The sequence below is a fragment of the Camelus ferus genome, chromosome 4 (genome assembly GCF_009834535.1).
Source record: "Camelus ferus isolate YT-003-E chromosome 4, BCGSAC_Cfer_1.0, whole genome shotgun sequence".
Classification (NCBI taxonomy): domain Eukaryota; kingdom Metazoa; phylum Chordata; class Mammalia; order Artiodactyla; family Camelidae; genus Camelus; species Camelus ferus.
This window is the reverse complement of record NC_045699.1, coordinates 31,516,947-31,541,475: the sequence shown is the minus strand read 5'-3', so window position 1 is coordinate 31,541,475 and position 24,529 is coordinate 31,516,947. Positions and strand designations below refer to the sequence as shown.

The 24,529-nt window shown below is 48.2% G+C and overlaps 1 protein-coding gene and 1 long non-coding RNA gene across 38 annotated transcripts in view; one reads left to right on the top strand and one right to left on the bottom strand.

Moving 5' to 3' along the window:
• Window positions 1-24,529, bottom strand: part of LOC106729529 — a 197,448-nt gene that overhangs the window by 125,357 nt on the left and 47,562 nt on the right. For 29 of the 37 annotated variants that reach the window (XR_004319203.1, XR_004319190.1, XR_004319205.1 and 26 more), the window contains exon 1: window positions 2,707-2,941. The exons of 4 other annotated variants lie outside the window; for them this stretch is intronic. This is a non-coding gene — a long non-coding RNA (uncharacterized LOC106729529). Of the gene's footprint in view, window positions 1-708; window positions 995-2,706; window positions 2,942-3,279; window positions 3,739-24,529 lie in introns of those variants that run through there. 4 more of the 37 variants (XR_004319191.1, XR_004319196.1, XR_004319213.1 and 1 more) reach the window with 4 other exon arrangements.
• Window positions 3,623-24,529, top strand: part of VLDLR (very low density lipoprotein receptor) — a 29,081-nt gene continuing 8,174 nt past the window's right edge. The window contains 10 exon segments of the mRNA XM_032477760.1: window positions 3,623-3,780; window positions 15,336-15,455; window positions 19,154-19,248; window positions 19,250-19,277; window positions 20,692-20,814; window positions 22,498-22,869; window positions 22,963-23,085; window positions 23,174-23,296; window positions 23,771-23,890; window positions 23,996-24,121. Of these exon segments, the coding sequence (XP_032333651.1) occupies window positions 3,699-3,780; window positions 15,336-15,455; window positions 19,154-19,248; window positions 19,250-19,277; window positions 20,692-20,814; window positions 22,498-22,869; window positions 22,963-23,085; window positions 23,174-23,296; window positions 23,771-23,890; window positions 23,996-24,121 (1,312 nt within the window). The 5' untranslated portion in view covers window positions 3,623-3,698.

Below are 24,529 nucleotides of genomic sequence, written 5' to 3'. Positions count from 1 at the left end.
AAAAATGGGCCACCGGCCATTTGCTAACCTCTACTTTCTGTGAACATTGCCAGAGACATGCAGACAGCAGAGAACTATTCAACCGAGTCACTCAGAGACCAGGCTAAGGGAGCAGCCATCTCTTGAACATTTCCAGTCACCATGGAGACGAAAACAGAGGTTCTCATGCAAGTCATTAAATGCTCCAGTCCAGAAGTGGCACCCGATAACTTCCGCTCACAAGTAATCTGCCAAAAATAGTCTTTCAGGCCCATGTAACTAGAAGGGAGCCGGGAAGTGCAATCCTCCCATGTGTCCAGCAGTAAAGAGAACTGGAACTGCTTGGTAAAACTGGTAACTCTATTCAGCTCAGAGACAACTGCTCTGGAAGGCCTTTTCTAATACCCTCATCGCCCAGCTAGATTAGCAACTCTTCCCCTGTAATCTTGTAACACCTTGAGCCTTAGCGCCTGCTCTGCATAGGGTACTACAGCTGCCAATTTCTCTGCCTCCCCACCAGAGTCTGAGCTTCCTCAGACAAGCAGCTTCATATACCCCCTGGCCAGCACAGCACCTGCTACGCAGGGATGCTCAATGTACATGGCTTCAACAAATCACTAAGTGTGGTGGACTGGGGGAATGGGATTTGCTGAAAGGCTCTGAATCCAGCAGCGTCAACTTCTCTGAGCCTAGTTCAACCACACCTGTCTCCAGTCACGGTAAATTTACCTTTTTGATTATTCTTTCTATATTCATCAAATTCACTCCTCCTTACAACCTTTGCTTCTAATCATCAACACTTCGCAGAGAGCTGGTCCTTGAGGCCACAGTGTACTCTGACATTACGTGGATTGCTTTTGTGTTCAGATTGCAGGTGAGAAGGCAGACACAGAGAAGCACAGAGTTTCTCCCAAGTTACACAGCCAATGAGAGGTTAAGCCAAAAGTTATGCTTCCCTTTGATTCAACAAAAAAGTTACAGGATTGGGAGGGGAGGGCAATAGCTCAGTGGTAGAGCATGGGCTTAGCATGCAAGAAGTCCTGGGTTCAATCCCCAGTACCTCCATTAAAAATAAAATAAAATACAATATAAAAAGTTCCAAGATTGTATTGGCAGATACAAACTACTATGTACAAAATAGATAAACAACAAGGTCCTACTGTATAGCAGTGTATTCAATGGCTTGTAGTAACCTGTAATGAAAAATAGGAAAAAGCATATATATAAAACTGAATCACTATGCTGTACATCAGAAACCAACAACACTGTAAATCAAAAAATTAAAAATAAATTTTTTTAAGTTACAGGATTGAACATAGAGCCACAGCTAATTTCACCAACAGTTTACTTATACCCTTTGGAGAGATAGAAAGTATAACACATTTGTCAAAGATGAATCTTATTATACCATATCAATGTGAAGCTTATAAAATATGTATTTATCTCTGAGTATAATATTAGAAACAAGCCACATAACTCTATTCACATTGTGCCTTTTCAAACTGGATCTACTCATCACCTCTACCAACTTTCCTGTAAAGCGGCCCAGCGCATTAGCAGCCACACACATTTCAGAACCTGGAGAATGCTGAAGATGCCCTACACCTGTTTACCATCATCCCTTAATGCCTGTCAGGGAAACAATACCTGCATGAATTTCCACTCCTGATAGCATAAAACCGAGTTCAACTCAGTTTCACATGCAACATGTGGGTGGTTGCAGTTTGTATCAAACGTGTAACTACAGGGTAAGCAAAAGAGCACTAAAAACCAACTGTAGTGCAAGACTTCACCAGTTCATGGAGCTAAGCCCCTTCGTGTTTATCGGTCACAATCTGGATATCCTCTGGCCCCAACAAAGTGTATCCTGATCTGGGGTTTTTCTCTCCTGTCTCCCGGATACAGTAAGTTCCTAATGAGCATCTCATCCGATGGCGATCTTTGGCAAATGCCCTGGAGAAGCAGGACAAGGAGAACACAGCGAGGCAGCAGCCCACTACTTCTCATATCGCCAATGGAATAATAGCACCAGAGCTGCTCCTATTGAAATCGGCAGAATTTCAGTCATTCAAGATAAAAACAACTTTTAAAAAATATATAAACCCTCTACTTAAGGTGAAGTAAGCCTTCCAGTCTTGTTAGATGCTTTACAGATCACAGCAGACAACGCACCTCAACCAGGGGAAATTGTGCAAGAAAACCGAAGTACACAAAAGCAAATTACAGGCTCAGTATTGCCAGGCATAAAACAGGAATCAATCCTTTACAGGAATCTTGCCTTTGCTTCCTTTTTTTTCCCTTAAGCCTTGTAATTGAATGTTACCAACTATATCAAGAAGAATAAACCTACGGGTTTCCCCTCCCCCAAACAAGAAAAGGTTAAGCTTTTAATTACAGACCCTCTAACTATCATTTTGTGCAATTAGCAATTAAGTATAACTGTTGATGAGAGCGTGTAGAGCTGCGCTAGCGATATTCCTCCTCCTCATCCCAGTCTGGGTTATTTTAGTCCCGTCCTATTACAGAGGACAAACCACAACCGCGCGCACTCTCCTTCCACACACGCTTTCACTTAAAGACACATTTAATTTTTAGCAAAATGGCATCTCAGCATGTGACTGAGCCAGGCATCCCCCACCCCACATCAGAGTAGCCCAAACGTTTTAGACCCGCTCCTCTTCATCACTTTTAGGTGGAGCGAGGAGGCCCGAGGAAGAAGCTACCTACCAGCCTCATAGTGCCAGCCTGTCTTTGGGGCGCAGAAGAGGGTGCTAGAGAGATGCCTGTTGCCCCTGGAAGCTGCAAGTCCCCCCGGGGCCGTAAGCCCCGCTAGTGGGAAGGCGGTGGCAACAGCCTCAGTAGTTGCATCAGTGCTAACTGCTGCTACTGCTGCATTTACTGTTGGCGGCTGCCGGGAAGGTACAGTAATGACTGTAGGGAGCGCACAGCTGCTGCGGCGGCAGGTTCCCTGGATCAGGAAATTAGGGCAGGCACCGGGGATTGGAGGCGAGGGCGGCGCGCCAGCCAACCAGCGGCCGCCCCGGGCCCCCGTGAGCCTCGGGCGGACGCGCGGAGCAGCTGGGCCCCAGGAGCAGACCGGGTGGCAGCAGCGGCCACGGTCACGGCCACTCACGCTCGCACTCGCACACGCACTCACACACCCCCGGCGCGGGCACCCGGCTGCCCCTAGCTTATGAGAGGAGCGCGTCGAGGGGGGAAGGAGGGCTGAAGCCGCCGCGCCCGCCCTCCCCCCCTTGCCCCGCTGACCACTCCCCCTCCTGCCCCCTCCGCGCTCCTTACCCCGCACTCCGGCAGCTGCCAGGGTGGGTGCTCCGCGGCCGGCTCCTCTCCTCTCTTCTCCGCTCTCGGCTCCCCACCCCCTCTCCCTTTCTCCCCTCCTCTTCCCTCCCCTCCTCTGCAGCGCCTGCATTATTTTCTGCCCGCGGGCTCGGTTTGCATCGCTGCTGCAGCCCGGGGAGGTGGGTGGGTGGGTGGGTTGTCTGGTAGGGAGGAGATTGTGCAAGTTGTAGGGGAGGGGGTGCCCTCTTCTTCCCTGCTCCCTTTACCCCCTTCGAACTCCTTCCCCCCTCCTTCCCCTCCCCCTTCTCCCTCCCCGCCCCCACCTCCTTCCTCCTTTCCGAAGGGCTGGTAACTTGTTGTGCGGAGCGAGCGGCGGCGGCGGCGGCGGCGGCGGCGGCGGCACCATCCAGGCGGGCACCATGGGCACGTCCGCGCGCTGGGCGCTCTGGCTGCTGCTCGCGCTGTGCTGGGCGCCCCGGGAGAGCGGCGCCACTGGAGCTGGTGAGTGACGACGCGCCCCTCCACGGGCTGCCCGGACCCAACGGGGGCGCCAGGGGGCCCCGAGGCGCGGGTCTCCTTTTGCCCACCCCCCTCCTAGGAGGCGCCTCTCCGCTCTTGTCGCCTTCTTTCCCTCCCCACCCTGGTGGCGCCTCTGAGCTGACTGTCAGCACCGCGGCTACCGGGAGCCGGGCTTGGGGGACGGTGGGGTTTGGGGTGTCCTAAAGCCTTGCCCGAACTAGTCTTCATTCCCTTACTCTCCCTCCCCCAAAGCCACTGCTATGCCTCGTTTTTCACCCCGCTTGGTCAGGGATGGGGAATCTGGGTTTCGGAGCCATTGAACAATGGTTCTGTCTCCTCTGCCAGGCGGAGTGTTAGGAAGGAGGCAGAGGGCTGGGTGGGCCGAGACGTGCGCGGCAGCCCCCGGCGCGCTCCTCCGACTTAAGGAGGGTGGGAGCGGGCGGTGGATGAGGGTCGGCGCCTCCGAGGACGTGGGCCTGGGCTGGGGTTCCCCGCGCCGGTGAGCGGGCGCACGTTCGGTGGGCTGCCGCCGGGAGTCTCCGAGCGGCGAGAAGTGCGCAGCCTGCGCACCGGGACTGCGACTCCCCGGGTGCCGGGCCGTGTCTCTGGAGTGCAGGTTAGAGGACGAGTAAGGTTTGAAATAGGAGAGTGGAAAGAGGAGGGGGAGAGAAACATCCAGAGGGGAGTCCTAACAGCGTTTATCACCCTCTGGGGTCTCCAGGATAGCTGAACGGGGGAGGGGAAGGGGGACGAAGACTTAATCAGGTTAGTTTGCTGAGCCTGGTTCCCGGTGAGATTTCCTGGAGAGGAATTGAGTCCTAATCTAGTGACTGTAATTAGCCTTCATTCTAAACAATAGATCAAAGGGAGTAGCGCGAGAGCTGGGGGAGCTGGCGTGTGACTGTGGCTTGTTGGGGAGGGCGGTGGAGACTACTGTTGAGTCCCCAGGGTCTGCCGCACTGGGCCTGGGAGCCCTGTCCTCAGCCACTCTCCCACTTGGGGCCGCACAACTTTCCCGGGCAGGCGACCGGAAGCCCTGCTAAGAGGATTCCGTCGGAATCCAGGCGGGTACCTGAAGTGATCTTCACCTGACACCAAGGGGAGGCTTGCTCGCCAGCTTGGGGAACTGGGACGGGAGACTCTCCCCGACCTAAGTCCCCACTCCAGAGTCTCTAGCTCCTGTCTCCTGGTGGCTTAGGAGGCCCGCCTGCCTGCAGTCACGTGTCTCCTGAAGTGAGAGCGAACTTTAAAGCGTGTGGTCCAGCAGCCTCTCAAAGCAATACTCGGGGTCTGGAGACTCTCAATGCTCCCCTGCCCCGAGGTCCCGACCGTCCGGAGCGTGTGAAACTGGGACGGTCTTTTTTGCGCCCTGTGATTGGCTGGCGGCCGGGTCACGTTTAGGTTGGTCACATGGCTCCGCGGACTGGTAATTAAGCAGCCCGAAAAATGTTATCTTTAAGGGAGCATAAAAAACGGACAGGCTCCAGTGGACTGTTCTCTCGAATGCTTTCCCCTGCCTGGACTCTTTGAAAAAGGCGAGTGTGTAGTGAATATGGCCTCTGATGAGTGACAAAACTAAGAGGCTGTAAAAGCCCTGCTTATGAAAGTTTTCAGACTCTTAACAATATTAATGGCTGAGCAATACCAGCTTATTAAATGGTTTCTAAGAGTAGTGCTATGACTTGCATTATACTTTTCATAACGTTCCAAAAAGTTAAGACATACCAGAAACTACTGAAAACTGTCCAGGAAGATGGGAGAGAAGATTCATTTTTTGCTGCATGTTCTTTTTTTTTTTTTTTTTTTTTTTTTTGAAGTATAGTCTGTTTACGATGTTGTGTCAATTTCTGGTGCACAGCACAATGTCATTCTTTTAATTTAATCTGTTATAAGTTTCCATTGGAGGTTAACTTTATCCTGTAGAATGGTAGGAATGCACTTCAATTGTTGGAGTTAGTTGAAGCCATATATTCACCGTGTTTTAGGTAAGTAAGGATTCTGTGTGCTCCCGTCCATCTCGAATGAAATATGTGACATGCCATGAACAGTGGAATATAGAAGCCCATGCAAGACTTAAAGTCTTCACAGGAAAGGAGGCACATCCTTTTGGAAATGAAGGAAATTTGGGGTTGGCTGAGGCAGGTACTGACCCTAAGCTAACCCAGACTGGCTCCTGTCTGAAGTTCAAAGTCCAAAAGCATGTAGGCTGACTTTCTGGCACTGGTCTTCTACATTCTGCCCTGCACCTCCCGCTCCAGACACATGATGCTGATGTAAAATACTCCAGGACAGGGCACATGTGCTCTAAGACTCTGGCAAGGAACTGAAGTCAGGCTAACAAGAGGAGTTTTTCTGATAGAAAAAAATCCCTGAGAGTTCTCGGACATTTTCCTCTAGCCTAGGTAGTCAAGATTAGGATCTGGGGTACCATATATTCATTAAGGCCAGAGCCAAGAAGAACCAAGAGCTATTCAGGTATGGCTCGCAACCAGCAAAACAGTACAGAACTCCTCTTGTGGGGAGTGGGTTGGTGACGTTGGCAGTCCCTAGAGGGATTGGGACTGGAGGGCAAGGGGAAAGTAAGCCCGGCTCACCCAGGTAGCACCAGGAGAAGGTAGCAATGATCATAATCCTCGTCTAGGCCGGAGAATGAGCATGTGAGCAGGGACGCTTTAAAGGAGGGTCAGCAGGCAAGCCGTCACTGGCAGTGACAGCTGCTTGAGGTCTGGAGCAGCCTTGCTCCCCAACTCACCCTGGTGCCCATTTTACATGACATTTACTAGGTACCTGCCCTGTGTCATTTTGATTCTTTGCTTGTCCTGCTTAAGTCCCCAGATACCTGAAGCCCATACAAAGTCCAGGTTCAGTAGAGCTGCCAAATGTTAAGACTTCAGTGTAACAAAACGGCCTATTTTAATTATGGCAGCCTCCGTGCTCAAAAGAAGTGCCTTTTCTAAAACTTAATCGCCATGCACTCGATTTCACGTGAGTAGTTTGTTACTCCTCTAGCAGAGGTGACAACCAGTCATAAACCCCTTCTGTTCCAGGAGGAATGTCACACGGATAAGACTTCACCAGAACTCCTAGAACATGGTCCTAAGATCAGGGGAACCGTCCCCGGCCACGTGGCTTCACGTTCTGACCCAAAGACCAAAAGACGGGGAGCACAGCACAGAAATACAGAGAATGAATTTTAACTATCTAGACCGTTTTCTATTTCTTACAGAACATGAATAAAGTTGTCCTTCTCCGTAGAGGGAAGAGTGATCAAATTTAGGCAGTCACCTGTATGATTTCAAGTCATAATTAAATATACTTTGGATACTGACCTTTCTTTGGAAAGCCACCTTCACATACTAGCCTAGAGAAAATTAAATGCTTCCAAGGACTGTGATAAGGTCTGTAATGATACTTAACGATGAATGCTCCTGCCTTAGAAGTGCTGCTCAGGGTGGGCCAGTCAGCTGCTCTCCAGGTGGTTAGTGGAGAGACACAGTTGCTTAGTTTGTTCCTGTCTACTGTGTTAATCTCAGTTTAGGCCACAGCAGAGACTACTTTTGAGGCAGAATCCAGGAATACGTTGGGGAGAGATGCTGGATGAGATGTACATGTTGAGCAAAAGTAAGTAGTCCAGGGGCTGCTTTTTTTTTTTTTTTTTTTTTTTGGCCCATCTGAAGAGTTTTAGGGTAGGAAATCTGATGACTGATAGATTTTTGTAGGACTTAAAGACAGAGAATGACTTAGTTCTAGGAGAATCTGGTTTTGGAAGTGAACATCATCTCAGTTTCACTCTGCATTTTTTTCAGTCTGAACTGGTGTCTCTTTGCTAAGCTCTTCTGTTGGTTTGCAATAAAAACTCTAATCATTAATACCACCTAGTTGGATAGGCTAGACACACTGCAGGGGCTCAATGACACAGTAGGTAACACCTTACAGTTGGCACACTCTGCCTTCCACATGAAGTTCCCCAGAAAAGTTCGGGCCTGTTGGCGATTTGGGGGCTTCAAATGAACAAGAGAATGCCTGCTGGGTACTGTGAGAGAAAATGCAGAAGTTTTGCTAAAAATAGGCCTAATCTTTGCTTAGAGATCCTTTGCCCACTTTGTATCTTAAAGATGCTACATGAGTAGGTGGAGCAGGGGAAAGGTATTCCTGGCCTTGTATTTATTTCCGAGATAACTTTGTGGGCAGAAATTATAAGATGGAAATATGAAAACGAGTATCTGTATGTATATGCGTGACTGGGACGTTGTGCAGGTACACCAGAAATTGACACATTGTAATTGACTGTACTTCAATAAAAAAAAAGATGGGACTGCTGGCTGGAGTAGTTGATCTTGCCACCCACTAGGGTCTGGGCTGGCCCCAATGCCTACTTGCCTTTATGTATCTAGATGTGATGTGTGTGGTAGGGGATGGAGTAGGGTAGCGGGTGGGGCATTCAATTTGCCAAGCAAAGGAGGTGATTAAAAACCTGGGTGATACACAATGTTTGCAAGTTATCTCATGTGTTATAATACTTGCCCCAGATACTATGAGTAAATAAAGTTCTTATTTTATAGGCTGCCTCTAATCTTTAGTTTTCCTAAGACGCCTTCCCAAGATCTGAGTTACTGACTTATCCATAGGTTTACTAAGTAGGTGGTAGACCGATGCCAGCCTTCTTTATACATCTGCTGGAAACCGCCTGACCTCCATGAGCGCCTACGTATGCCATATAGCACCAGACATAGGGGACACGTGACCAGGGGCTTGGTCCCTTCCTTCATGGGATTTAATCTAGTGGGGAAGTCAGACCAGGAAATCAGTGATCCCAAGACAGACTGGAATAGAAGCTCTAGAGAGGAGTGAGCAGATCCAGTGGTTAAGACTTCATCATAAGTGAGGCAGATAGCAGCTGAAGATTGCTGGAGGTCCCACACCACCTGGGTGACAGCTCATGAAGTTTCTTGAAAATCACCAAGAACTTAGACTCTAAAGTGACAAAGCCAGGAACTGCTCTATCGCTGCAGATGATCTTACAAAGGCCACCATGGATGGCCGCCAGTATTACCAAAGAGCACTAAAACCTGTCAGAGGTAAAACCCATGACATTGCTCACCAGTTAGCTGCTGCTAACTTTCCCCATGTGCTGGAACCGCTCTCCTCCCTCGGAAATGAGACCGACACACCCACACTGACATGCTCATTCCAACAGAGTGCAGAAAAGTGCTCTGGCTTTAAATGATAAAATAGCAAGAAGATGCGGTGAAGTGCCCTCATAGGCATAAGGACCAGTGGCCTTTGTAACCAAAGTCATTCAGAGTATTCTCACTAGGGAAACAACTGGTCACACGTGGTTTCAAGTTCAGAAAACCTGGGAAGAATGCTTTGGGGAGGGGGAAATGTCTGTAGTTCAGACCAGCTGTTTTAGTGAACTAACAAACTAACTGATGCACCCAGGAGTCGTTGCCAGTGCCTAAAGAATCTTTAGATGTCAGGCACCAGGTCCCAGGTTACAGAGATACATTCCAGGCCCAGCGTTGCGGGAGCTCCGTTTGTAGAGATGGAAACAGGTGTAGAGTGAACACTTCTCAGGATGTAACAGGCATGGGGACACGGAGAAACCACACCTCGTTGGTCAAGAAAGAAACTGAGGGTCTCATTCAGGAGTGACATTTGAGCCCACTCCTGGTGGATAGCTGAACGGAGGGGCGTGAGCAAACAAACCAAGACAGAGGACAGTGAGGAGGGGAGACAAGACATGGAGAAGCGAGCAGGGCCCATCGAGGTGGCCCTGAGCCCTTGGCAGGTGGTAAGTAATAGGCAGAAGTTGGGGAAACCAGACTCAGTCCTGGAGCCTATCCTTGGCTATCCTTGGCACGTGGGGCCATTCTCGGCTGCCTAAATCCCTGTCTTGATTTGGATAGAGAGTGTGGCAGCCTGGAGGCAGAGGAACAGGAGGCAAATTTAGATCAAGTGAGAGATGAGGGCTTGGACACGCCCAGGGCTCGACAGCGGAATGTTAGGGGAGAGGCACCTGGCCTCACTCATGGACTGCTGCTTTAGAGGAAGCGATCGGGTCAATTGGAGACGGGGCATGGGGGAGGGGAAGACAGACTATAGAAGACCCTCCTTAGTGCGCGTGCCTATTCAGGTATCTAAATAGATTCTACTTCACTGGCACAAAGGCTTTACCTCAGGTCATTGTCATAATATCAGTTGTAAGACTGGCAGTCATCACCCATGGCCCTCCAGTGATGCTCATGGGGGTGAGTGCTACATAGTCCAGCCCTGAAAATGAAACAGTCACTTGCATTGTGGGTAGAATCTTAGCCTCCTAACCTCCCAGCAGTGGTTTCAAAGTGTGGTCAGGGACCAGCAAGGTCACATCCTCTGGGAACTCAAGAGAAATGCAAACTTGGGCCCCAGCCTAGACCTACTAAGTCAGAATCTCTGGTGAGAGTGGGCAGCGTTGTGTTTCCACAAGCCCTTCAGGGGATTCTGGTGCGAACTGGAGCTTGGGAACCACGAACCTCACGGTTGACCACCCACAAAACTAAGAACTTCCCAAGACTATCAGGAGGGCTTTTGCTCCAACTTGACCAAGGTGCCCTCGACAGGAAAACCAAGCACTGGCATCCTTCCAGAAGACCTGCTAGGGATACAGAGGCAGCATTTTTTTTTTTTTTTAATCAAAATGAGGGCAGGAGGCAAGGCTCTATCTCAACAACAAGGCTGTGTCAGGATAGTGTCCTCCCAGCCAATGGTGGTACCTAATGTGGGATTAATTTAAACTGCGGCTGCTACCCAATCACAAGTCAACAGAATATTCTAGAAGGAAATGGCCTTGCGTCAGGTGCTCAAGTTGGTATGCATGCTGGGTTGCACAGTATCTGGAGCCACCCTGCCCAGATGCAAATTCCATTTCTGCCCAGGGTGGTCTTTGTCCTTCCCTTCCCCAGACAGGTCTCCTGATATGTAAAAAGCGAAACAGCACTGACTGTGTAGCATTGAGAGTTAAATCACTTAAAAGACTGAGGTTTTAGAGCAGTGTTTGGCTAACAACAACAACAACAGAAATTATTTATCCCTGATTCTTTTCTTTTTCCTGTTTTTTTTTTTTTTAATTGAAGTGCGGTTGATTTAGAATGTTAGTTTCAGGTGCAGAGCAAAGCAGTTCAGTTATACATATACATACATGTATATTTTCTTTTCAGATTGTCTTCTATTATATGTTACTGCAAAAAATTGAATGTAGTTCCCTGTGCTATACAGTAGGTCCTTGTTGTTTATTTTATATCCATGATTCCTAAAGTCATCTCAATCCAGTGTCAACAGAAAAACTGTTTGACAGTTGAACTGTAGGATTCACTAGTTTTAGTGAATAAGAAGGTTTAACCTCAGTGTTTCACAGTTTTGAGTTGGCCCCCACCTGGTTCTCACGGGGCTTCAGGGGCTGACTTGAAGGCCCTGGCCCTCTTCCTTGGGTCCTCCTAGTAACCTTCCCTTGTAGGAAAACTTGGCTGACTTGGAAATCAGCTTGTCCTAAAACGAGTTTTAGCCTATGAATAGAAAGATCTGCGTTAAAGTGACGAGCAGTAGAAGTGAGCTCAACTAAAAATAAATGCCCTTGGTGGCCCTAGAAGTGCCAAAACAAACGGACTGAAGAAATTCCAGGAGATGATAACACCCATATGCTCCAGCAGAGAGGAGGGCCAGGGAGACATCTGAACCCTGAGCCCTGCTAGTCCCAGCAGCGTGAGCCCCTCTGTGCATTTCAGGTTCGCGTCTGAGCCTGATACTCAGAAACATCTCCTTACTGGGGGCTGTGCCGCTCGGGGCCCCACAGGGCAGTTGTGTAGCCCTCTTTGAAGGCTTGGTAGCTACTGCAAGGGCGATGCAGTTTTTTACCGAAGCTTACGTATTGTTCTCCTGTGTTCACCCTTGCAGGGACAATTAGATGAGAGTGGCAGGCTGACTTCTAAATGCATTAAAAACCCCGAGTTTCTTGGAGCCAATGAACTGCCATCATGTCGGGGTAGCCACGTTAACTATTTAGGTAAGAAGGCCCCTGGGACACGGGCGCCTTGAAGTCAGTTTTCCGGAGCCTGACGGCAACAGAATTAGCGAGGAACGCTTCAGCACTTCTGGGCATTCAGTCATTACGAACGTAAACAGCCATGCACATGACTAGGTCCTAGTGACTTCCAACCCCCTGACCCAAAGGGGCAGGGAGATTCACCCCAAGTATTAGAGCTGAAAGGAAAGCCAGATCCAGTCCAACCATTTGATTTTTTTGAAAGCTCTAGAACCCTTTTCAAATTCTTGCACAGAACTCTAATGTTGAAAAGAAAGACTGGTTGAGACAGAGGTGGAACACCCAGGTTCCCTGCTGTCATGGCCTTTCCCCTGACTTCAGCCACCCCTGTGCCGCAGAGACACTCCTGTGAACCCCATGACTTTGAGGAACCCACTCAGAATCTCATTTACTTCGACTTTTCACCTTTCTGAGCAGTTAGACCCTGGGATGGAGGATGCGTGGCGCTTCTACTTCTAAATTATTTTTTGAGGCCTCATTGGCTTTAGCTTACTTAGCCTAAGCATTAAAAGAACCTTGGGAGTAGAGGATTTCAGGCTCACCCCGTTCCCTTTATGAGAGTATAATACTGAACTTGAGACTTAACTGTCATGGATGGAAATAGACTACAGGCCCACAATCGTGTAATCCCCAAAGCTTTAGAAACCAAAACCCTCTTAACTGGTTTGGTGCCCCGGCTTCTCCTGGGGCTCCGTACAGCAGCGTTCCCAGATGAGTACCGGACGTGTAAAGGGAGAACTGTCTTGAAGCTGGGACGGAAAACCCGCCATGCTGCCGTCAGGGGGCTGAGCTCTCCCCGCTCTGCACGATGCAGGGAATTCGGCGGAACTAGGGAGACCTCTCTGCCCAGGAGCGATCTCTCAGAACAAAGTGCTTAGGCAACGTGAGAAACCAAGGACCAGCGAAGAGCTTATGGTCTGTCTTTGCCTTTTTTTTTTAAGGCCCTTTATAAAGCCAGCTAGTTTAAGCACCCCTGGTCCCACCCCGCTCTTTTAAACAGGCAGGGATGGTTTGTTAGAAGCATCCTCCACTTCTAACACCAGTGTTTCCCCTTCTTAACGGAGAGCCGTGTGTGTGTCATGGTGAAACACAGCCTTACGAGGGTCAGGCAGAGGCTTGGGTGAAGTGAGATAAGAAAGGTAGAAATTAAACTCCTTTTTGTCTTAAGATACGGGAATAAACACTAAGAAAATGCCTGTGTCTGTCCTGAGCCTGCTCAACAGCGACTCTTGAAGCAGCACTGCTGGGATTGTAGCATCATTTATGACTGTTGACGATTTACATTGTTACAACTATGTTCAGAGACCCTCCTGAAGGTGACAGCGGACTAAACACCGGCCTTAGGCTATTGTGTGCCTGTATTTAATCCCAGGCCAGCTGGAGTGTCTATAAAACTGGTAGCTTCAAGACTCATTTTTAAAGTGATCTGCCAGGTACCTAACCCCGACATGGAAAACCACCGTGTGACACCTGCTTTTAAGCCCCTGTCCACGTCTGATCATATGGCTACCCTTTGGACAGCGTAGATCTCAACGTGAATGTTTTCATCTCATTCTGACCGAACAGCCTTTGGTAACTAAAACCTTTAAAAAATTCAGAGCCTTTCCGTCTCCACAGTATCCTAATTGCAACAGGACTCTTCTTTCCAAGTATATGGATATTTATGTTCAAACTGTGCTCTTTCCTACTTTTCAAATAAAGTACTCAAAGTGGAGTCCTCCTCCTCCCGCAGGCCTCGAGGCAGCGGGAATAGAGAGCGACAGGCTGTGGGCCCTGGGACAGAGCCCCCAGCACCGAGCCTCCTGAGAGCACAGTGGTAACAGGCGGAGGGTGGCAGGCAGCCAGGTCCTTCCCACCTGGTTGAGCAGGATGAAAACCAGCCGCTGACGCTCCCTGGAAACAACCACTACCCTCCTCTGGTTCTTCCTTTCAAATCCCTGGTATCTTAGGCCCAGCAAAATATTTGGGCACTGAATGGATAGTCTGAAATACAGGGAGGAAAAGCCACTGACTCATACTCCTTTGGATCTGGGTCCTAGCTGAACGAGACTCTTGGGGGCAGAGTGGTCCGTATAGTTTTTAAACAAATACATTTAGTCCCTAAGAAAGTAACCACACACCCGTACGGTAAACTAGGACCACATCTGAATCTCCCTGAATTAGCCACAAAGCGCAGAATGCGCTCCTAGACAGTAGGGAGCAGCTGACAGTAGGGAGGCCAACGAGAGTGTTGTGCACACAAGAGTTCCAGTCTGTGCTTGTCACCGCAGCATCTGCTCTTATGCCCGCGTGCCACAGCTGCCGATGCTGAAAGGTGCAGGAAGTCAAAAGGCTTTCTGCTTGGAAGGCCTCCCTAAGGAATCTGCATGAATTGTATGGCTGTACTGGTTTTCTCGAATATTTGCAGTATATGTGCATTAAGCAACCAGCTCTTTGCCTTTTATCTCAAAGAAATTACATCCTCCAGGAGATCAGAACTGCTAACTCTAGGAAACACCTAAATGTTAGCTGTCCCATGCCAGGCGAAAGAAAACTCAGCGCCCTACCTACTGAGTGTTAGTTCATGCCATGGTGTGAATTCAACATTCAGACACTGAGCAGAGGAAAACTGAGGTTCAGAGAGATAGAATCCAGGCCTGTGGCTCTACTTGGCTTTGCTTTTCTCCCATCACTAAGTTAAAAATGACCTCCTTTTTCCTCTTCACTGTCCCTTCTTGATGCTTTTCATCTTATCTTGGAGTCAGTTTTGTAAACATGTCTTTTTCAAATCAGACCTCAAATTCTAAGACAAGGGACCATGGATTAAACCTCTATTTCTCTCTTGCTGCGTCTTCTGTATCTCCTTTACTTTGCTTGTAATGGAAGCATCATTCATGAATAACAATATAGAATGTGGACAAGAAATGCCATGAAAGGAGTAAGATGATGACAGCAACACAAGTGACTTAAACAAATGAGGGAAATGAGTCCAGAGGCAGGTGACCCCCTCCCACACCTGTCTCCTCCCCAGTCCCTGGGCAACCTACAGTCTTTATTTTTGCCTGGCTCCATCAGTCCAAGATCACCATTCTGGCCACCGTGCCCAGTTTTCAGGAACCAGAAAGGAATGAAATTAAGGAAACTGGAGCCTCTGTCCCTTTGAGGGTATTTCCCAGAAGCTGTAGATACCATTTCTGCTTACTTCCCACTAGCCAAGACTTAGTCCCATGGCTATGCCTCCTGCAAGAGAGGAAATCCAGTCTCACTGAGGTGGTGTGTGCCCAGCCAGGAACTCAAGTTACTGTCAGCCATCGCCCCAAGGCCCATCCAGCACTGGCCCCTAGGATGTTACCGCCTGCTGAGCTGGCAGCTCGCTGTCCCTCTGAGAGGACTCTCAGCCATGGGTTTCAGGTAACTAGCATCTCTAACTTAACATCCTTGTGTCCCAGCCTAGCTAAGTGTTCCCTCCTGATTTTAGGAAGAAAAGCCAAATGTGAACCCTCCCAATTCCAGTGCACGAATGGCCGCTGTATCACGCTGTTGTGGAAGTGCGATGGGGACGAGGACTGCGCTGACGGCAGCGACGAGAGGAACTGTGGTGAGTAACGAGTCTGCCCGTCTCTCTGCCACCTCCCTAGGACGTAGGCCTTTTACTGAAAGATGAGGCTGTTCTCAGTGTCTGCAAATGTATCGAGGCTCTGAAAACAGCACCTACTCTGGAGAGCTGCTTTGAACCAGAGTCCGAAGATTCTCTACTTCCTGGTCCGGAGGAATATATTTGAATGTTTGACATGAGGTTATCAACTTGAGTATGGAATTTTGAAGATAAAGTGGAGTTCCTTTCAAATGACAGGACCTGGTTGATCTTAGATCAGGCAAACATTTGGTGCAGGAAGCTAGGGGAAGGAAGGAGAGGACCAGAAGGAGAGACAGACAAAAGACCGCTTAGAAGAGACTTTCTGTTTTTAATTCTCAAATGATTCTGATCCCAAAGTAGCAAGCCATGGACAGTAAGAAGCCCCCTACAGTTTCAAAGATTAATTAACTCCTGGCATAGAAACTATAAGCCAGCTCAGACCAAAGATCAGATAAGGAGTCTGTTTCTAATTCTCTGTCGACAGTAGATGCTAATGCTGAAGCATTAGGCAGGATGGGAGATACTCTTTCCCCCGAGAAAACATATACCATCATACCTACCGCTCAGCATCTGTCAAAAGATCACTGTGAGCAGTGCCTGTTTTATGCCGTCTGTACAACCTCCCATCAAGCCAGAACCGCTGAGAACTACATGTCAAGACGGCCTTTCGGTACCCTGAACACATGCTGAACTTTGCTCTATTATCCCTTTGTTCTACGTCGTAAAAATCCCAGAACAAGGTCGTGCATAAATGTCGGCGATAAAAGCGTTATTTTCCTTTGAAAAGAATTACATAAAGGTGTCCACTATACAAACTAAAAACACAGATGACAAACAGAAGCTCAGTGTACATGTCATCGACTGCCATGTTGTTATGCCCTTACCCACTTCTTCATGCATCATTACTAAAATGCTGTAGCATAAACATCCTGGCAGGCTGGCCTAGGCTGGAGCACTCAGAGCAGTAGCACGGATGCTTTCCCAACGATATGTAAATTGGGAGCTCATTTGGAAGCAGAGGAAGTCCATTCTGCAATCTGAGCAAAGAAACTTATCTCCAGTCTCAAGACCAAGAATAGTTCCCCCCGTGACACTTGTACATCCTTTGCATTCTAACACTAAGAGTTTAATCTACTCTGCAAGACATTGAGTTCCATGCTAATTCTGGGTTACCTAGGCAATGTAATTCTCTGTCTCACTAAAGGACCTCACTCTTGTCAACTGTTCTCTTGGCGTAAGGAGCAATTCTTCTATTCTAAACTATATATTTGGCAAAACCCATTTTCTTTCCTTAAAGAGTAATTATTCACTCCACATTTTGAATTTGGAAGCCTTCCTTTACCATCTCATTATCTCAGTGGGAAAACCAACCTGGGTCATCTTAGGGGTCATCACTGGCATTCCCTAAAATAGTCTGTGCATAAATAAATTCTAGCTACATAACAGAAGGTTTGGAAGAAGTAAGGAGGCAGTAGATGTATATACAATCAAGGTCACCAAAAAAGTGGGAAAAAGTAAATATTCTGTGGCCCAGAATGTCTCTGTCTCCCAGGTAGGAAGGTAGAGAAGGAAAGTGGGAGGCTTGCTCAGTGAAGCTCCGAATGCTTATCTTGAGATGTTCCTCCGTGGAAGGGAAAAGCTACACCATTACTGAGAACTTATAAGGCCACTCCCCGTTTTTCCTGCCCCGCCTCTTGATGTAGAACTTGGTTAGTTTCAGCATGGCGCTCTTCCTTCAAGCACGTCAGCTAGCATAAGTAGTCAGCTTTCGCTTGGATTCCACAAGCCATGTTCCGTCAGTCCCAGTAACTCATCCTCCTACAAGTGTTAGGCCAAGCTGGTTCCTCGTTCACCTGGATACCCTAAGTACATAACCGGTAGCTCTCTTCCCCTGTGGCACATCCAAGTTTCTATTCATCTCTCAAGGCCCAGTTCACACAGCCTACCCCGACCCTCCCAGTGTATGCTCAGAATGGAGAGAGAGTAAATACATGTTCATGTATGACTGAAAAATGGTGCTCACACTAGAATTTGACACAACATTGTAAAATAACTGTTACTCAAAAAAAAAAAATTTTTTTTTTAAATATTGTCTCCCAAAAAAAAAAAAAGGATGGAGAGAGAGGACCTCTAGCCATTTATCTGACCCACTTTGTCTCTTGCTCAGCATACAACCAATCTTTTCTATCCCTGTGACATTTTGTACTTCTTAAATTCATGAGGTCCCTTTACAGTCATTCCCTACCCTTTCTTTTGCAACTTCTGAAGAGCATCACAGGGTGAATCTCAGCCAGGGACTCTGCAGACCCTCTGGCCTCCTCCTGCACGCCCAGGAGAAGGCGGGCCGCGGGTGGCGCTCTGACCGTTAACGCTGGGGCGGGAGTCTTCTTCTGGGAGTTTAGAAGTAGGCGTGAGTCTGAGGACTAAGATGGCCTTTCTTGTTTCCTCGGCCACACAATTCAAGGAGATGAGTCATCCGATCCAGGCCATCATAACTCATCATCCTGTCTTGAGTTGTACAAACTGGTTGTAATTGCTGTGTCCCCCTTTACAGTATCGGAGGCTAACCCAGTGTGGCCCTCCAGTTTAGTAGACTCTGAACTCAGAGTTATACCTAGCTTAAACCCCTGACTTGAAGTGGTTCTGTTCATCTTTTCCACAAATTATTGGCTTTTAGCTGATCTGCCATTACAGAGTATCTGTCAGAGAAGAATGTTTTAAACTGGAAATTCAGGTAGGAAGCATAGGCACGCCCGTGAGGGAAAATATAATCAGTGAAGGATGAGCCTAGGAAACCCACCGTGGCTCCTTATCAAGGTTCTTCTTACTCTCTGACTTCCTCACAGGTAGAGGTGATCTAGCTGCGGGGTTTGCCGAGGACAGCCCTGGTGGATGCTTATCTTCCTGGTATAATTAACGGGATCCCCTTCCAACTGAGATTGCCCCAGTTTGGACAACAAAGTGCACGGTCACCATAATTACAGGAGAAAAGGCTGCCCTAGCAAGAATTAGTAGCAGGACTGATACTTTGTCTTAGGCTGTTTCACTCTGGTTGTCAGTTACAGATATTGGCAGCTTCAAGGACTTTTAACTGGCTGATGTTATTAGCCCACCCCTGCATTATAAATACGGCCTCTCTTATACTCAGGTTCAAGCTTTCTCGATTTCTTACCCAGTGGGTGCCTTTGCCCCAGTAGGTGTGACAGTATTCAGTCCTGGAGCTTGGCCTTCTGTCTCTACACTAAAGCCATAGGTTGTTAAGAGATGCCCCTGGAACAGCTACACTGTGATGCAGTCATAGGATGAAGTGTTTGCCTGTTAAACTTAGAAGTACTTGAGTGATTTGGAAGAAATGTATGAACTTATTCCTTAATCTCAGCATTATAAAACAAGCAAGAAGGTAACTGTAAGGTGTCCCTGAGCTGTAGGATAATGGGCAACCTTTTCTTACCTTGACCTCAGTGTCCTCCAAGTCTCTCAAATGATCACCTTCTTTTGGGGGAAAAGAAGCAAGAAAGACTTTTCTGAGTTTCTCCTGGAGCTTGGCAGTTGAGTGCTAATTAGAGTATAGCATATCAAAATGCAGTTGTACCCCCAATGGTAAGGTAGGGCTCTTGGGTAAGTGATTTCGACTTTAACCTGCAAATAACCTTCCGCAGTGAAGAAGACGTGTGCGGAGTCTGACTTTGTGTGCAACAACGGCCAGTGTGTTCCCAACCGATGGCAGTGTGATGGGGATCCTGACTGTGAAGACTGGCTCTGATGAGAGCCCAGAACAGTGCCGTGAGTGACGCTCGCTTTGGACTTGAACTTTCCCAGGCGGTCCTCTGACTCCCAGCTCTAAGTATTGTTTAGTCTAAACCTTGGTTAGTTTCCCTTGGCCTACCTTAAAGTTAGGCCAATTGACTCCAAGGTCAGTCAAGTCATTAACAATTGATCTTTAATAACATCAAGAATGTTCTCCCTAGTCTAACAAGACTGACATTCTCTTGGGTAGCTTCACCATTGAACATTTAAGACCGAAGCCAGAAGATTTGATTAAGAACTCCTTGACTAGGTGCAAAGATTCCAAATGTTTGATAATCATGACTCTGAGCAGATAGTACTTTGGTCCTGGAAGCTAAGTCAAGATGTGAGGGTCCCCCGTGGGCCAAGTAAAAACTTGTAGATGCACAGCTTCTCATGTTACGATAACATCTATTACTCAAGGGGTAAGGGGACTAGAAATAGGATGACAGTGATTTTTAAGCAAACATGTAACGTAAACTTATCAAGGTAGGGAGCTTACAGCTTATTCTTAAATAAGAGAAACTTCGTAGGTATGCGAATGTATGTGTGTCTTTAGGCTGATACTTAGGAAAAAAGTCTTTGAGACCATGGAGGAAGATGATATAGGACAGATAAATTGGAATCATTTAAATGTCACGGTGAAGAAAGTCTCAGTGTTCATTTTAAGGGAGTAGAGGCCTGTTAAAGCACTAAAAGTGGAAGTCTAACAGGAGCAAAGTTGAGGTCTGGAGTACGATGACCCAGGAGAATCAAGTGGAAAGGAAGATGAGTGTGTTAAGTTCTGTTTTCTTGGCAAGTCAGGGGAGTAATAAGAGCATTGGTCCAGGCAGGTGAGCTACCCAGGTGAAGATGGGTTCCATAAAGATTTAGCCCCAAGTTTTAGCAGGGGGATGACCCAGTCAGTCAAGAATTAGGGGATAGCCTTCTTTGCAAGATGCCGATCTAAAGGAGGTGGTGAAGGAGGCCGCTGAAGGCACAGAGGCCAAGGAAGACCTCCTAGGCGTTAGACCACCTGGCCCTGAATGAAGTTGGGGTTAGGTGACAACATCTGGGGGCGTCGCTTGCTACCCAACACATAAATAATGGTCAGGGAGCAGGCCAGCCAGTGAACCTCACCACGCCAAGACAGACAACAGCCGGGACTGAGCACGCCACGGAACCTTGCAGGAGTACCACGCGCTCAGGGCTCTCGGGTGCTGCCAGGTAGCGCAGGCTGGCTGGCGCGGCTTCCACGCGGTGGAGCTGGCGAAGGGTCTGGCCCGGCTTCTGCCGGCGAGTCGAATTTCACCGGTGTGTCCGGCCGCCGAGTTACAGATGTGACAGACATTAGCACCTCCAGGCAGCACAGGAGCAGCAGCTTTGCCCTGATGAGTTCGGAGGCTCTTTTGAGACTGTATATCGTCAACAGATATGAGAACTTGCCGTATAAATGAGATCAGCTGCGGCGCCCGCTCCACTCAGTGCATCCCCGTGTCCTGGCGATGCGATGGTGAAAGTGATTGTGACAGTGGAGAAGACGAGGAAAACTGTGGTAAGAAGATCAGTGTTGAGTGGCCTGTCCCGAAAGAGCCTTTTGCGCCAAGCAGGGTGGGCAGGGGAAGCCGGTCTGAGCGTGCAGGTGCAGTTCAGGTGACTTGCTTTTCAGTGACTTCACTATCTGCTCAACTACTGGTCCTTCCTCGCGGCCCTCCAGCTCTGAGGGGAGTCCGCAGGGTAGCTGCCCACTTCTTTGGCATTTCCTCTAGGCAAGTAAAAATAAGAAGGTAAGTCATTCCAGGCACCTCCATGGAGCAGTAGCTCAGCGAAGCAGCAGGTGTGTGCACTTTTGTCTCTGCTGGGACAGTCAGTCATAGGCCTTCCTTATTTGGGCTCAATCAAACTAGAAGGAGACTGAGGCCAGTAGGTGCATCCCTAGGTCTCAGTGGGATCTGTTTAGCGGAATAAGAAGTTACTTGAGCCTCACCCAAGCACGTCTCAGCCCCCAAACTCGATTCTGTCATAACCTTTCCCAAAGTTCACCTTGGACGAATTAACATCTCGCTGGCAGATACCCAAAGAAAACTCTACCCCACTGGTGCTACCTCTGTCTCCTATCACAGTTCCTGCCTGTAGACGCTAACTGTTTCCTAGCCTTTCATGTGTCTGCTCTTGGAAAGTGTGTAATAAAACGCTTCATGTTAAAGGTGAGGCCCTGGGAAAATCTCTGAGTTGAACAAACATTGCTTTGAATGTTCTTTCAAGCTACCGCCCTTTTTATAGGGCCCCTAAAACGGCAGCTCCCGAGACTGACGAGGGCGGGCCTCCTGAAGCAGTAAGTGTACAGTGAGCTGAGGGCTCTTGCAGCTGAGACACCGGTCTTGCATGTAGAAGTCACCTCCTGAGGTCATTACCACTGCACCTAGTCCAATGAGTCTTGGCATTTAATCCTAGAACTGAGCCTTGTGTATTGGTGAGCTCTGGAGCTGCCAAGTGGTTCCCTCTTAAATCTAGACTTTGCTTCCCAAGAGAGTCGTGGTCTCCACCCCAGTTACCACCAAACTGTGCCCTTAATAAATTTGGCCGGAATTTTGAGTCAAAGTACAAGCCGGCCTGTCTGACTGGCTTATCATCATTAGCGCACCTGGCTGCTAGCTTGTGATTCTAGCCCTTGTGGTGACTTTCTAAAACTTGAAAGTCTTTAAGACCTGTTATTCCTGCTCCTTAAGGACCGAAAAAGAAGGAACCGTGCATGGTGGGGTAACATAATGGCTTCTTTTCCGTAATGGGGTCATGAAGCTTATTATGAATGAACGTTTCCTTGTACACCTGAGGCATGATAGTTTCAGCTCATGACGGGGCCTGGCCTGATGAGCAGGATAACCACTGAGAGATAACTCACGTCTGCCTTCCCCACTGAAATCTCTTGTGACAGTTTGTGTTATTAATCACTGTGCCTCTAAGAGTCCATTGTGCTTCTCATCTCAGATGAATTTCTAGTCTTCCACTGTTTTCTTGGTCCTTTATTTCTGTTCTTACTCAAATGTCCTTGCTTCTTTTCCATGGTAAGACTGTTTCCTAGTATTCTGGGAACAGACTATATCATTTGACTTTAGCTGTTCAGTTAAGCCAGAAGCTGAGATTCATGCTCAAAAATCTGCGTGTTAGATTTGGGGACAAGAGGCTTGAAGGGACCAGTCCTGATGCATTTTCAGTGGGACATCTTCTCTCTCAACAGGCAACATAACATGCAGCCCTGATGAGTTCACGTGCTCGAGTGGCCGCTGCATCTCCAGGAATTTCGTGTGCAATGGCCAGGATGACTGTAGCGATGGCAGCGATGAGCTGGACTGCGCCCCCCCGACCTGCGGGCCCCACGAGTTCCAGTGCAGCACCTCCTCCTGCATCCCCATCAGCTGGGTGTGCGACGATGACGCAGACTGCTCGGACCAGTCAGATGAGTCCCTCGAGCAGTGTGGCCGCCAGCCGGTGATCCACACCAGGTGCCCGGCCAGCGAGATCCAGTGCGGCTCCGGCGAGTGCATCCACAAGAAGTGGCGATGCGACGGGGATCCTGACTGTAAGGACGGCAGCGACGAGGTCAACTGCCGTGAGTAGCTCTCTTCTCGGTATGACGTGTTCGGTTCCTGTCCACACATCTCCTTCATCTGCCTTCATTCCCTGCCGTGCCCTCCTTCTTTAGCTTCTCGAACCTGCCGACCTGACCAGTTTGAGTGCGAGGATGGGAGCTGCATCCATGGCAGCAGGCAGTGTAACGGCATCCGAGACTGCGTCGATGGTTCTGATGAAGTCAACTGCAAAAATGGTGAGGGTCTCTTCTGCTGGGGGATTCGTCAAGGACTGCTCTGATCAGACCCATCATTGGAGTCTCTCTTCTGGCTTTCTCTTTGCAGTCAATCAGTGCTTGGGCCCCGGAAAATTCAAGTGCAGAAGTGGGGAGTGCATAGATATGAGTAAAGTGTGTAACCAGGAGCAGGACTGCAGGGACTGGAGTGACGAGCCCCTGAAAGAATGTCGTAAGTGAAGGGCCTGCTTGCGTACAGAGTTGGGAAGGTTCATTAGATCCAGCAGAGCTGATGTGGTTTGGACCCTGAGCAAGACCTGGGTAAACTACTTTAATGAACTAGGTTCAGTTGTTGGGCTTAAGAGTGAAATTTTATGACTTAAAAAAAAGCCCACGCGGTGACAAAATAGTTCATAATTTCACCTCCTTAGATAACCGATCCAAAAAAAAAAAAAAAAGGTAACCAATCAGCCATAGAGAAACTTGGCCAAATACTGTTTAACTAACTGATAACCTGTCAAGGAGATTGGGTTCACTGTCCCCCCATACAGGCTGAGATGCATAACTGTAAGACAGATTATCAGATCTTAGAAAAATGGATTTGACCAGACTATCTAAATGAGTTATAGCCTGGATTTTAAGTGTAAATAGAACGAATATCAATTTGGAAGAAGTGTTGAATCGCTCTACTACGTTTTTATTTCAGATGTAAATGAATGCTTGGTTAATAATGGCGGATGTTCCCATATCTGCAAAGACCTAGTTATAGGCTACGAATGTGACTGTGCAGCTGGGTTTGAACTGATAGATAGGAAAACGTGTGGAGGTGAGTCAAAGAACAGAACCCGAGCCCCCTGGGGTGATGGGAAAAGTCAGTAGATCTCTGTAGGTTACCTAGGACCAGCAAGACTAATTCTAATTTCCCTCCTAGATATTGATGAATGCCAAAATCCGGGAATCTGCAGTCAAATTTGTATCAACTTAAAAGGCGGTTACAAGTGTGAATGTAGTCGTGGCTATCAAATGGATCTTGCCACTGGCGTGTGCAAGGCAGTAGGTAAATGGACATGGACTAGTGTTGCTCTGGTACCTTTATGAGTAAGTGATTGCGATAGTCAAACGACATATGAAATTAAAATACTACTTGAGAGCAATGCTACTAAACTCATGGCGCAATATCATAGGTCAAATAGCAGATGATTTCCCCAGACACCTGCCTTGTCAATTCCTTTTGCATATATGGTGCCATGAATACCCGCTTACACTCTGCTTCCAAAACTTGAATGCAGTTCAGATAAGTAACTTATTCACCAGCTGTCCTCTTGCTGAATGCGACTTCAGGACTGCTTTCTTAAACAGTAGGAAGTGCTTGCAGGTCCCAGGGGCATGGGCCTTCAGCAAGAGTACCCCTGAGGTGTTCAGCAGTGCCTTCACTTTTTAAGTGCTCCTCTGTTGGGAGGAGGTG